The 15667-nt window shown below is 40.1% G+C and overlaps 1 protein-coding gene across 6 annotated transcripts in view; it reads right to left on the reverse strand.

Annotated features, from left to right (window-relative positions):
- trim33 (tripartite motif containing 33) overlaps positions 1–11187 on the reverse strand; it is a 127197-nt gene extending 116010 nt beyond the window's left edge. For 3 of the 6 annotated variants that reach the window (XM_061889623.1, XM_061889621.1, XM_061889620.1), the window contains exon 1: positions 10101–11185. In XM_061889623.1, the coding sequence (XP_061745607.1) occupies positions 10101–11133 (1033 nt within the window). In that variant the 5' untranslated portion in view covers positions 11134–11185. Of the gene's footprint in view, positions 1–10100 lie in introns of all 6 variants that reach the window. The other 3 variants (XM_061889622.1, XM_061889618.1, XM_061889619.1) reach the window with 2 other exon arrangements.
- Between the last annotated feature and the right edge of the window lie 4480 nt (positions 11188–15667).

Raw genomic sequence — 15667 nt, forward strand, 5'->3', positions numbered from 1 at the left:
AAACTAGGCTGCTACATTACTAATGATTGATGTAACTATACCTGAACAAATAGTACAACAGCAATAGGAGAGACTATTCATCCCTAAACACCATGGAGAGTTCATGTAGGCTTAATGATGCAGTTACATTATTATATCACTAGCACACACACACACACACACACACACACACACACACACACACACACACACACACACACACACACACACACACACACACACACACACACACACACACACACACACACACACACACACACACACACACTGCAAAATGAGCTGACGTTACGCTAAAAGTTAATTAGCCATCACCTGAAGCCAGGACTGCAAGCAAGCTGAGCTGCAGTTTGTTTCCAGAACGTCATCTAGAAGGTTGACTGGGAGGTGTTTATTATAATTTGGGGAGAGTCCGCTGCTCACCTGCTAAACACCTATCTGCTCGATGCTGAAGCGCTGACTACATGCCCTCTGAATATGCACTGCTGATTGGTTGCTACCGCTCTGAATACGCACTGCTGATTGGCTGTGACCGCTATATATGTAACCTATCAGATGGTTGTGTGGGTGGGACAGTGCTGGGAGCTGTGTAAGAGACAGAGGCAGAACGGAGCGGAGCAGCTTGTTAAGAATTTAGATTAGGCGGCTACTTCATATGTTCGTGAAGAAACTCGTTCGGTACATCCAGGGGAGGCCAGGGGGAGGGGAGGCCAGGGTAGCACTGGACCCCCCAGGTGCCACCCCAAATGATTGACATATTGCGGCACCCCACGTCTTGTCGGAAGGAGCCAGTTGCATTTTTAAATCAGTGAAGCCTATTGACTGCTAAGTCCCTCCCGTACAGTAGTTGACGCTATGTACCACAAAGCCTTGCGAGCCAAGTTCATTAGGGGAGAAGAAGAATCACCACTGAAGAAGAGGAAGATTTAAATTGGAGTCGCTTATCGTTGCTGGAGACCGGAGAGCCGGAGATCAACGAAGCTACAAAGAAAAAGAAGGATACTTTACGACGAGAAGGTTAAGTTTTACGGTGCTGTCCTAATGAGTCACTGTTTAAAATAACTTGTAGATAGAAGTTTTTTTTTTCTACAAGCAGAGAGCCACGGCATCAAGCAAACGTTAATGTTACATCTCATGGCATCTTGGTTCCAACAGCCGCTAACGTTAACAAGACTGGCTTATTTTTTCATAGGGTCAGTTGAGAATGAAAAGGCAGGGGGAGAAGATTTATGACCTCTTTTTAAAAAGAAGCAAGTCAGGGTCAGGAAAAGATGAGGCAGACAAACAGCCAGGATTCAGGTCTGCCAGCAGTCTTGGCAGCTCCCATCCTGGGACCAGTCAGGAGGAGAGAGAATGTGATGCACACAGCCCATCATCACCAGGTCAGACCATAGAAGCAGTCACATGCTCACTTAACTAATTTTAAGTTACAGGGTTCTTATGCTAGTATGGAACGTTTGGAATTTCTACATTTCCAGGTCTGTAGTAATATGGAAGATGGAAACAATTGTATGGAAATATATTTATACTTATCTGGGTTATCTTAAGATTTGTGGGTTAATTATTTTGCATACACTACCTATCTACAATCTTCTGGAAATAATTTGGTGACTTAATGGCATACAAATTCAATAATGATAACAAATGATTTCCATGATGAATTGCATAATTTATTCACATGATATACTCATCTCAAATGTCACAAATTATTGGATTCTTTTTTAGATTTTTTTTTTTACTGAGAAGTCTGCAAATTAGGGTCTGGAAATTTCAAATGTGTAGGAACCCCTAAGTTTATTTTTAGATGTTCTGAAGTGTTGGTTACTGATGTGTGTTGTTTTTTGATGGTGGTTGTATGTTAATTTTGCTTACACTAATATTTTCATTTTTATACAATGTAGTTCCATTAGACACAGAAGAAAAAGATGGCAGCTCCCTTCCTGGGACTAGTCGGGAGAGGGAACTCACAACACAGCACAGCCCATCTTCACCAGGTCAGAGCATGGACAGAAACAGTCACATGCTCAGTTCAGTAATTAAGTTGCCAAGTTGTGTTTTACATTTTCTGCATTGTTAATAAACTGCAAATTACAGTGCCCTCCATAATTATTGGCACCCCTGGTTGAGATGTGTTTTTTAGCTTCCAATTATTTTATTTTTTTTCTAAATAATATGGGACCTTAATGGAAAAAAAGAGAAAAATCCAACCTTCAATACAAGTGCATTTATTCAGTGGGGAAAAAATCCCACATAAAGAAATAATTATTTGACATCAAATAATGTGTGTCACAATTATTAGCACCCCTGGTGTTAATATTTTGTACAACCCCCTTTTGCCAACAAAACAGCACCTAATCTTCTCCTATAATGTTTCACAAGATGGGCAAAGACAGAAAGAGGGATTTTCAGCCATTCCTCTTTGCAGAATCTCTCTAAATCATCCAGAGACCTGGGTCCTCTCCTCTGTACTCTCCTTTTCAGCTCACCCCACAGCTTCTCAATGGGGTTGAGGTCAGGGGACTGAGATGGCCATGGGAGGAGCTTGATTTTGTGTCTGGTGAACCATTTCTGTGTAGATTTGGCCATATGTTTAGGGTCATTGTCTTGCTGAAAGACCCAGTGACGACCCAGCTTCAGCTTTCGGGCAGAGGGCAACAGATTTTGATTTAAAATGTCCTGGTATTTCAAAGCATTCATGATGCCATGCACCCTAACAAGGTTCCCAGGGCCTTTGGAAGTGAAACAGCCCCACAGCATCACTGACCCACCCCCATACTTCACAGTGGGTATGAGGTGCTTTTCAGCATGCGCATCTTTCGTGGTACGCCAGACCCACTTAGAGTGTTTGTTGCCAAAAAGCTCAATCTTGGTCTCATCTGACCAAAGCACACGGTCCCAGTTGAAGCCCCAATACCGTTTGGCGAACTCCAGACGCTTGCGTTTATGATTGTGAGTGAGGAAAGGTTTTCTCCGTGCATGCCTCCCAAACAGCTTGTTGGCGTGTAGACAGCGCCTGATGGTTGATTTGGAGACTTTGTGACCCCAGGATGCTACCATTTGTTGTAATTCTGTAACAGTGAGCTTTGGAGATCTTTTGATTTCTCTTACCATCCTCCTCACTGTGCGTGGTGGCAAAATAAACTTGGGTCCTCGTCCAGGCTTATTTACCACTGTTCCAGTTGTTTTGAACTTCTTAATTATTCCTCTCACAGTGGATATGGGCAGCTGCAGTTGAGTGGCAATCTTCTTGTAGCCTCTGCCTGACCTGTGAAGGTCGACGCACATCTGCCTCACTTGTATGCTGTGTTCCTTTGTCTTTCCCATGTTTAAGAGTGGATAAGAGAAATGGCCTCGGTGTCACGTCATATTTATACCCCAGGGAAACAGGAAGTGATGAATTACTAATTAAATGTTCCTACGTACTCTGGTAAACTTTGTAAACTACTGTAGAAATGACAGAAATGCTTCAATTATATTTATTTCCTGGGAATTGTTAAGGGTGCCAATAATTGTGGAACAGGTGATTTAATGAAAAATAATTATTTTTTTGTCAGGGATTTTTTTATTTTCTTACAATTCATTTGAGTTGAAGGCTACATTTTCCTACAATTTTCAGTGTGACAGTATTCTTCTGCAATAAACACTGAATTTATTTTAAGGCTTTTAACACATCTCAACCAGGGGTGCCAATAATTATGGAGGGCACTGTATATATACATAAATCTCATCTCCTGTGTGCTAAGTATGTACATTTCAACATTTGCCGCTCCGATTGCAATTGATAAGAAAAAAATTAATTGTTATAGTCTGTGGACCCCCTGAAATAGCCTTGGCCACCCCCTGGCCCCCCCCAAGGATAAAAGTCTAGCTCCGCCACTGGGTACACCTCCAAACCAAACCGGAACCCCCGTACCGAAACGGTTCAATACAAATACACGTACCGTTACACCCCTAATGTAGACACATAGAATCATCATATAGCTGTGATTATATGTATCAAGTGTTAATTCAAGGCTAAGGCAAAATATTGAGATATATATCATATATCGCGATATGGCCTAAAAATATTGAGATATTAAAAAAAGGCCATATCGCCCAGCCCTAATTGACCGTCAAAGTTGCATCGGATGTTACTGATTGAAACTATACAGTGATTAGAATGTAATGTTATAATATATGAACAATAATAATAATAATTACAAAAAAATTGCTATCTGTGCTCTGGACCTCCAGCCAGGGGTCGCCGCAAGCTGCTGTGCTTTTGAGATAGTGCAGAGTGTCTGAATATGTGAGTTTTAGATCTAACTGAACAAAATGAGCTACAGAGCAAGACTGAAATGTTAGCATGCTTACATAAAATTGCTAACATTTAGCATGTGATCTAACGTTAGCATAACAATTAGCAGGTTTCATATACTAAGTTTTATGACTCTAAGGTGTATGCCTGCCGAAATAGAAACAAAAGTGTAAAATTAGATGAAAAACTTACTATGCTTGTTAACCTGCTAACATGCTATTGTTTGCATGCTAACAGTAAACAAGTGTCACATACCAAGTTATATGACTGGAGTAAACGGTTACAAAACTATCTCAAAAAGTTAGCATGATACTGTTAGCATACTTGCAAGTTAACGTGAACATGATAATAGTAATAATATGACTATAAGGTGTATAGCTGGGGAATAATAATAATAATGCAAGTAACCGTTTAAAAGGATATAAACGTGTATTCCTCATTACTGTATAATTGTTTACAATTGTACTTTAATTAGAAGGTAAATAACTTTGTTATCCTAAATAAACAAACAAACAAAACAATTAAATGGCTTTAAATAAATATTAAACATCTTAGCATCTTTTCCCAGTTGGAAAAAAATAGGTCAGATTGTCTTTTTGTTTGTTGCCATCCCAGCATTCTCGCTCGTTCGTCAGTGTTGAGCTCATATTGCCCATCCATTTGAAGATGAAACATTACCACTATGGGACATTTGGATTTGTCAGCAATTTTTTTTACTCCTAGTTTTTCCATCTTTGCGGCACTATTCACTGGCGAGTTGGGAGGCTGTCTGCGCTTCCTGCGTGTGTATAGCTGGCGCACTCGCCAAAGTGACAAAGATTGTGAATGACTGAAAAGAGGGCTCACTGCGTTCAGTTAACTCTACTGTTAATTAAACGCACTCAGGGGTTGAAAGCGATGCATGGAGTGAGACCTCGTTCTCCCTGTTTGAAGCGAGAGACAAACAAAGACGAGGCTCAAAGATTCTGATTGGCGAACATGGCTGTCACTCAAATGGCGGTGACGACAGGGAAATGGGAAAAAACCTTTAGCCCTTTGCGGCTATTTATCGCACTAATTAATACCGAAGTCAAGAACAGTTTTGGTTGATTTTGGCGGAGGCAGTGGACCAAAGCAGTAGCGTTTGACAGAAGACCACATTTCCCATGAGGACTAGCGCTTATAGTGTCACACTGACATGTCTGCTGTAATACTGTCAATAATATATGATCTCTAATGGCTATGCTGATGTTAAATAGCAGACACTATCAAGAAATTACCATGGATTGTTCTACAAACATGATGACTCGACAACCAAGAATGTATCGGAGCGGATGCCGGTCCGAAACAAAAACACTGTCAGGACAGTTTTATCGAAGGAAGTAGTGTGGAACTATCAAGCTATCAACTATCAAGCTGGTGGCTATTTATAGCTACCACGCAAATTTCCGATAGCTAACATTAGCATTTTCATTTTGATGTAAGCAGGGAAAGTCACTTCGTAGTTTAGCAGATATAGCGCTAAGGCAGTATCTGTTTGAAATTCAGCGAGTGAAAGCCGGGATAATGTTGATCCCAAACTGTCCTTTTATCCCGGCAGGTTCCCTTTGTCTTATTTTTGTCTCCTCAGACAAAACCTTTCCTTCCTTTGGTTGTTTTGCAGCTTTGGCCGTAATATCGGTAATTGCACTTAGGCGTTCTTCTTCTTTTAGTTTTCTGGCGGCACTTCCGTCTTTTTAACAAATGAAGAAAGGGGGAGTGAGGTATGGTGTAAAGCAAGTCAGCACATTTGTATTTTTTTTTGTGGCGGGGTTCCTGCCACCCTCCTCAAAGTTGCTAATTGCCAATAAAAGCCATGCAGACCCCCTCAGGCTATGATAAAGGTGTTCCAAAAGTTAAGGTTGAAAAGTTACTTAGTGCCGCTTTAAAACCTCGATGTCGATTAATCGTGCAGCTGTAGTTTACCAAAGTGCAGATATCAATCCTGGTTTAACGTCATTTTAACTTAAAGTAATACTAGTTGTTGAGTTTTACCGCTGTTTATCATTAATATTGTTTATAGTTACACCGGGATAATGTATCAAGCTATCTAATTGGATACCAAACAGCCAATCAGAGCGTACATTAGTCCATATACATTATCCGGGAAGCAGTGATTCGTGGCTAATGGATTCAATGAAGGAGATACAATAACCACTTGCCACACAGGTAAGTGGTTTTATTCATTTGATTAGTAGAACCTTTATAGGTAACATTTATAAACAATACAAAGTTATTTTATTTATTTTTTATTACATTTGTCCGCAATGTAAGAAGTGATCAAATTGAACACCAAAGAGACCATCCAAGTGTACATTTTTCCATTTATCTGATTGGTTACCTTTTAGGCAGAATTGTAAACGCTGTGCCGAAACATGAGCAGTAAAAAAGCTGAATGCAGAGTGAAAAGGGTGCGAGCAGTAATTATTACACATTAATATGGATAATGGCAGACATGCAGACACAATAATAAAGAACAAAATATAATTATATGCACTCGAACAATTGTATTTTTCACTTGAGTTTAATTTATTTTTAAAATAGCATGTATGCACTTGTAGAGGTACACTCCAGCCAGTGGTACGCCAAAGAATCAAACACAGTGTTACTGTTTAAACTGCATGTGATGGTAAAATATTACATAAACTTGTAAATAAAACCTCTGCCTTGTTTTTATTGAATGTTTAGGCCGACTATGCTACTGTATTTTAATGCCAGTTGTTATGGTGGTACTTGGAGTGTTTTCAGAGGCGGTACTTGCTGAAGAAAGTTTGACAACCACTGCCCTAGTGTGATATTTTTGCCTAAAGTTACCATACCGGCCCATGCCCAGCGGTCAGTGAAGGGTTTCCTATCGATTATCGATTATTGATTGTTTATCATTATTTGCTAGGATGCATTGATTTTATTTAAAACGTCAATAACATGTTTGTAAAATATGTTTTACAAATAACATGTCAATAACATGTTTGTAAAACATGTTATTGACATGTTATTTGTAAAATACTATTTTACAAATAATATTTACATATTATTTGTAAAAAACAAATCTGTTATTATTAATTACAACATTTACATATTTTTACATCACACTTGCTTTGTGCTGCTGCGTGCCTCGTTCTCCTTAAAAGTCGCCAGTGCCATCATAAATGTTCAAAATCCCTGTCCGCGGGTATATTTCAACTACATTAGAGTACGCAATCAAAGTCCTTTTTTCGGTGAAGCGCGGAAACAGAAGTTTGTGCACGGAGGAAATACGTGTTGGAATTGGACTTGCTGTTTGCATAATATTGGCGATAAAAGCTAAAAAGATCTGGTTGTACGCTATATTATAATGCTTCATTTTATTTTCACATACAACAATCTAATTTTTAAAGTGTGGTGGTTGCTATGTTGCCGTGGTCCACGGCCACAATTAAATACAGTTAGGGGAAAATCCTGCAATGGACCAAATAACGCTCTCATGGATTCAAAGGAGGAACTGAACTTTTTTGGAATTTTGCCTATCAATCACAATACTTATACTACATTTTTTTTCTTTTTTTGCATTCTAACACGTAAGTAAATGCTAGCAAAAGTCAGGTAACAAAGGAACTAATAGGAGCTGCTCTAGTCTGCCTATTAAGCGCTCTAAAAAACAATCAAACACCTCCATTAAGGTTTTATATACATGCTGTAAGTATAGGTATACTAGTAACATTCATAACATTTAATATTCATATATAATACGGTAACACATTAATCTCACAAACGCATTACATTTGCTTTTTCATACATATATATGCATATATACATATATATGCATATATACATATATGCATATATACATATGTATGCATATATACATACAAATATATACATATATACATATAAATATATAAATTTTTATGCATATATACATATAAATATATCCATATATATGCATACATATACATATATACATTTATATAAACCTTTAAGACTCACCTAAAGATTAAAGTTTGGTGCCAGTCATAAAAATGTTACAAATTGTAATATTGTTATTTTTTTCATTCAACGCTTAAATCTCTAGATCAACCTCAGGTCTATCTGTTGATATATCGTTTTTTTTTTTTTAATGCCCTTTTAGTCAAAGTCATGTTTTCTTTTTGGTAAAAACAAAAATATTGGCAATATTTCCCCCAAAAAACAATTCAAATGTTAATATATGACGTGACGTGATTGAAGCATTAGATATATCAATAATTTATAACATCATTGATTTTAATTTAATATTTTTACACTATGAGATTTTAAAACAATTTAAAAAAAAAAGTCCCACTAAAATCCTAAAGGGCCCCACTCATAAGTGTTAAAAATCAGCTTTTTGTTGTTTGTTTTTTACTTTCAACGCTTAAGTCTCCGAATTAACTTCAAATCTGTCCGTCGATTCAAAGTTTTTAAATTATTTTCTCCTTCAACAACACCACTACCAATCATTGCAGACTTCATTAGAGTTTACTAACATACAATAACATAAATAAAATAAAATACAACAATCACTAATGGTACAATGTCTGCTTCCAATTGGATAATGACTATCATATTGTTCATATCTTCCTGTTTACATCAACAATTCATCATAATTCTCACAAAAGGTTAAAAAAAAAAACTGGGGGTGCAAACGAGTGTATTTACATGTCTTCCTTGTCAAACTTGAAAGTCAAAGATGACCAACTTCTTGGTTTATGTCCACAACCTTCGACTACACAGGTGAGAGAGAGGCATGATGTATAATCTAGAATTAACTTCTGCCAACTCAGGGGCGATGCAGCAGTTCAATGTGTCAATACAGCAGCATAAACTAGTTAGCTTTGGGCAGACCTGAGCAAATTAAGGCCTGGGGGCCACATGCAGCCCATTAAGCTTTTCAATCTGGCCAGCCAGATATCCCCAGATATTTATTTTAGATCTTTGAGATCAAAACTGTGGCTGTTATTATGATGTGCAGTGATGAAAACAGTAAGTCTTCAACTATGCAAAGTATTTAAATGTTTGGAATCTGCCCTTTTGCATGATAAACTAGTTACTATGGTAATATAATTAGTTACTATGGCCACCTAAGTCACAACAGCTTAGATGAGGCACCAAGCAGTGTGGTTGGGGAGCATTTCCACAGAGTGTTTCCAGAACGGCCAGCCTGAAATGCGGGTATCAGGGACAGACGCAGAAAGAGATTTTTACAACAAAGTTCTAAAGCTTAGTGACATATCAGACATATCAGATTGTAGGTGGGTTTATATTTAACCCTTCGTGTTCATATTTCACTGTGTTTGTTGCATTTTTGTTGTGTTTCACTTGATTGTATAGTATGTCAATCAAGAGGGTCTGTGTTGTCAATATTCAGTGTTTTATCGTTCATAGTTAATATTGGAAATCCCCCATTCTTTATTTTCATGTACATTCTAGTGTCTCATTCAGTAAAAAAAAAAAAAATCCACTCCGCTTTTTAAGGTGGTCTGTCATAACGTTTTTAGCATTCAATCAGACATTATTGTGAGGTTTTGTATTAGTGTTCCTAAAAATAAATATACCGGCCCTCAGACACATTTTTTTTCTCTAAATGTGGCCCACTGAGTGAAAATAATTGCCAGGGCCTGGCCTTGGGTTTTTTACATGATCCACACTTGACCAAAGGAAACGTGCTAGGGTTCCTTTGAACCGAAGCACCATGGCAAATGTGAACTTCCCCTACTGTCGACATCCATTGACTGACGTAAGAGCAAGCAAATAACGAATAATTGTAAGACGTTCCGAGTGTGAAACTTACCGATATGCGTATCCGTTTGCCCATGTGGTCCGGGGACCTGCAGGCTGATCTGCCTCTCCGGCTGGGGGATACATTTCAGGCAGAACGAGTGCAGGCAGGGCAGGAGCTTTGGTTCCCGGCGCTCAAGACTTTGTTTACACACAGCACACGTATCCAATAAATTAAGGGGCACCGGTGTAGCTGTTGGAGCAGTGGGAGGCGGCGACATGTCCGATGAGAGTCCACTGACTACAGCGTCGCTTGCAGCCGGGACCGGGGCCGTGGCTGTGGGAGCCGTGGCTGTGGGAGCCGGGGCTGTGGGAGCCGGGGCTGTGGGAGCCGGGGCTGTGGGAGCCGGGGCTGGAGGCGCCGAGGCTGGAAGAGCCGGGGTTGGAGGAGCCGGGGTTGGAGGAGCCGGGGCTGGAGGGACCGGGGCTGGAGGAGCCGAGGCTGGAGGAGCCGAGGCTGGAGGAGCCGGGGGCGACGAAGCTGGGGGCGACGAAGCTGGGGCAGAGTCTGCGACTGGTACCAGTACTGGAGCCGGAGTGGGATCTGGCTCTTCGGCGCAAAGTGGCTCCGTGTTAGTATCCGTCGGACTCGCGTCGCTGAAGCCGCTGCTAACATTGCTGATGCTAATGCCGCTGCTAACATTGCTCATGCTAACATCGCCGCTGCTAACATTGCTCATGCTAACATCGCCGCTGCTAACATTGCTGATGCTAATGCCGCTGCTAACATTGCTCATGCTAACATCGCCGCTGCTAACATTGCTCATGCTAACATCGCCGCTGCTAACATTGCTGATGCTAATGCCGCTGCTAACATCGCCGCTGCTAACATTGCTCATGCTAACGTCTCCGCCGTCACCGAAGGTGGCGCTGATTGTTGTTAGCGCCTCGTTATCGGGAACGCGCAGTTCCTCCCCTTTTGTTTCATTGGCTTCGCTTTCTACGGCTTCACATTTAGTCTCGGCGTGTTCGTCGTCCCGCGTCGAGGGCGCTGGCTCCGCGTACGGCGGCGGTTCCATATCATCCGCGCCTTTGTTATCCGCCATCTTCCTTCCTCTTTGAACCGCTGCACGTCCTCTGCGTGATGGCGTCACGGGCGTGACTTGAGAAGCCGCGACTACGCCGGTGCGTCGTGACGTCACAGCAACCTGCGTCAGCCCAGCGTTAGCTCTTTTGACGATATTCACGCGGCTACGAATGGCGTTTCTAGCATAATTTGGTCGACGTCACGCACGATGTCATTTTTGACACTAGACACGTATTCTCCGCGTCAGATTCGCAGTTGACTTCAGTATCATTGCAATCATTTTGCATCGCTCAGCACCACTTGACCACCAGATAGCGCCGTCTCAATCTTGTTGGCACGCATTTTATTGGAAATTATTTTTATTTTATACTGAGGGCCCCACACTGAAACATTAAAATTTAACCAGACCGTAGCCATTTTGATATTTTTCATTCTCAACATTTCATCATTAATATATTTAACGTTTTAATTATTTTTAATTTAATTATATATATATATATATATATATATATATATATATATATATATATATATATATATATATATATATATATATATATATAAAATTAAATTCTATTAAAATGATCACGCAGGACGAATGCTTTCCTCACTAGATGCTGCGAACGCCTTGAATCATATATATATATATATATATATATATATATATATATATATTTATACATATACACATATATATATATATATATATATATATATATATATATATATATATATATATATATATATATACATATATATATACGTATATATATATATATATATATATATATATATATATATATATATATATATATATATATATATATATGGGCAGCACGGTGGGGGAGGGGTTAGGGTGTCTGCCTCACAATACGAAGGTCCTGAGTAGTCCTGGGTTCAATCCCGGGCTCGGGATCTTTCTGTGTGAAGTTTGCATGTTCTCCCCGTGACTGCGTGGGTTCTCTCCGGGTTCTCCGGCTTCCTCCCACTTCCAAAGACATGCACCTGGGGATAGGTTGATTGGCCACACTTGATTGGCCCTAGTGTGTGAATGTGAGTGTGAATGTTGTCCGTCTATCTGTGTTGGCCCTGCGATGAGGTGGCGACTTGTCCAGGGTGTACACCGCCTCCCGCCCGATTGTAGCTTAAATAGGCACCAGCCCGCGCCCCCCCCCCCCCCAAGGGGAATAAGCGGTAGAACATGGATACAGTGGGGCAAAAAAGTATTTAGTTAGCCACTGATTGTGCAAGTTCTCCCACTTAAAATGATGACAGATGTCTGTAATTTTCATCACAGGTACACTTCAACTGTGAGAGACAGAATGTGAAAAAAAATACAGGAATTCACATTGTAGGAATTTTAAAGAATGTATTTGTAAATTATGGTGGAAAATAAGTATTTGGTCAACCATTCAAAGCTCTCACTGATGGAAGGAGGTTCGGGCTCAAAATCTCACAATACATGGCCCCATTCATTCTTTCCTTAACAAGGATCAATCGTCCTGTCCCCTTAGCAGAAAAACAGCCCCATAGCATGATGTTTCCACCCCCATGCTTCACAGTAGGGATGGTGTTCTTGGGATGCAACTCAGTAGTCTTCTTCCTCCAAACACGACAAGTTGAGTTTATACCAAAAAGTTTTATTTTGGTTTCATCTGACCACATGACATTCTCCCAATCCTCTGCTGTATCATCCATGTATCCATTTTGGTACAAACTATATATATATAGTTTATATGCTATATCTATATGGCATATAAACTATATGCTATATATAAATAGCATATAATCCCAATCCTTCAGAGTTTGCACTGGCTCCCTGTTCATTGTAGAATTGATTTTAAAACATTGCTGTTTGTTTTTAAATCTTTACATGGACTGGCACCTCAATATATCTCGGACCTTATCCAAATTTACATTCCTGCGCGCGCTCTGAGGTCCGAGAGCCAGTTCCAGCTCGTGGTGCCCAAGACCAGACTTAAGACCAGGGGAGACAGGGCCTTCTCTGTGGTCGGCCCTAAGCTCTGGAACACTCTGCCGCTCCATGTTCAAACTGCTTCCACAGTGGAGTGTTTTAAGTCTCGTCTTAAGACCACTTTTATTCTTTGGCTTTTAACACTACGTGAGTTGTGTGGTCCTCTGTTCTCTGTTGTCCTCTGTGTTTTTTATACAGTTTGATTTCTATTTTACTGTTTTAATTGATTTTACCCTTTAAAATAGTTTTTAATCATATTTGTTTTTATATTGTTTTTATTGGTTTTATATTTATTTATTTTTTGTTTTTATTCAGTCATTGGTGGAGCATAATATATATATATATATATGTATATATATATATATACATATATATATATATATATATATATATACTTTTTTTATTTTATTTTATTTATTTATTTTTTACAATTGTTTTTAACATGGCTGTGCAGCACTTTGGAAAAGTTATTGTTGTTTAAATGTGCTATATAAATAAAGTGGATTGGATTGGATATATATATATATATATATATATATATATATATATATATATTTATTTTTTTATTTTTTTATTTTTTTTATTTTATTTATTTATTTATTTTTTACAATTGTTTTTAACATGGCTGTGCAGCACTTTGGAAACGTTATTGTTGTTTAAATGTGCTATATAAATAAAGTGGATTGGATTGGATATATATATATATATATATATATATATATATATATATATATATATATATACTGTATATATATATATATGTATATATATATATATATATATATATATATTTGTATATATATATATATATATATATATATATATATATATATATATATATATATATATATATTTATATATATATATCTAGGCCTCCGTCAGTCGTAACGACTATGGATACTGCGCCAGTCCAGAGGTCAAGTTTAAACTCAGTGACAACGCCTGCTGTGGCTGATGAGTCCGATGTGGGAGAGGCAAACACGGCCGCATTTACTGCAGATGTAGCTGGAAGGCGCAACTGCAGGAGTGCTTGTTTTCCGCTTGGTTCTTTTTTCATTGGCTGTGGCATGGATCTTTTCCTCGCCAGTCTTCAGCTGTTTGGAAACGACACTGCGCCATTTGCTGCGGTCAGCCGCTACATCTTCCCAATGTTCAGTGTTTATGTCCAGGGCTTTCATGTCCCGCTTGCAGATATCTTTGAAGCGCAGTTTCGGACGGCCAACAGATCTCTTGCCAGAGGCAAGTTCGCCACACAGGATGTCCTTTGGGATACGTCCATCCTCCATACGGCACACGTGGCCGAGCCAACGCAGCCTGCGTTGTCTGAGCAGAGTGAACATGGTAGGAAGACCAGCGCGTTGGAGGACTTGGGCATTCGTCACCTTGTCACTCCAATGGATGCCGAGGATGCGACGAAGGCAGCGCATGTGGAAGGTGTTCAGTTTGCGCTCCTGTTTGGAGTATGTTGTCCATGTTTCGCTGCCGTAGAGAAGAGTGCTGACACTGCCATCTTGGTAGGAGTTGTCAGTTTCCGGTTCTCCCGGACGTGGATTGTGAGGCGCCCTAGGGTTGTGGCAGCTTTGCCAATACGTTTGTTGATCTCACCATCAAGGGACAGATTGTCAATGATGGTGGATCCCAGGTAAGTAAATTAGTGTACTATTTCGAATTGGTGCTTATCGATTGTGATGGCTGGTGGAGTGTCCACTTCCTGACTCAGCACATTGGTCTTGTTTAGGCTGATGGAAAGCCCAAAGTCTTTGCAGGCCTGGGAGAATCTGTCCATAAGGCACTGGAGTTCTTGTTCAGTGTCCGAAATGACAGCGGCATTGTCAGCAAAGAGCATGGACTTTGATCCTTGCTTTAAGACGGGCTAGGTTGAAAAGTCGGCCGTCAGATCTTGTACGTAGATATACACCTTCTGTTGCAGTCCCGAAAGCATGTTTGATGAGCAGGGCAAAGAAGATGCCGAAAAGGGTAGGAGCAAGGACGCAACTTTGCTTGACTCTGCTGTTAATGTGAAATGGGTTGGATATGCTACCCTCATACTGGATGGTTGCCTTCATGTTGTCATGGAAAGATCTAATGAGACTATGGAGCTTTGGAGGGCATCCAATCTTGGGTAGGATGCTGAAGAGCCCTTCTCTGCTAACCAGGTCGAAAGCCTTGGTCAGGTCAATGAAGGATATGTACAGGGGTTTCTGTTGTTCCCTGCATTTCTCCTGAAGTTGGCGTAGGGAGAATATCATGTCCACTGTAGAGCGCTTGGCGCGAAAGCCGCATTGAGATTCCGGGTAAACGCGCTCAGCAAGAGTCTGAAGCCGCACATGCACGACACGGGCATAGAGTTTTCCTACTATATTCAGGAGGGAGATGCCCCTGTAATTGTTGCAGTCGCTCCTGTCGCCCTTACTTTTGTAAAGGGTGACAATCTTGGCATCTCTCATGTCCTGCGGCACAGCTCCCTCTTTCCAGCACTGGGAGAGGACATCATGCAAAGGCTGCAGGAGGGTGTCTTTACAGCGCTTGATGAGATCTGGGGGGATGCCATCAGTACCAGGTGCTTTGCCAATCGCTA

The sequence above is a fragment of the Nerophis ophidion genome, linkage group LG27 (genome assembly GCF_033978795.1).
Source record: "Nerophis ophidion isolate RoL-2023_Sa linkage group LG27, RoL_Noph_v1.0, whole genome shotgun sequence".
Lineage (NCBI taxonomy): Eukaryota > Metazoa > Chordata > Actinopteri > Syngnathiformes > Syngnathidae > Nerophis > Nerophis ophidion.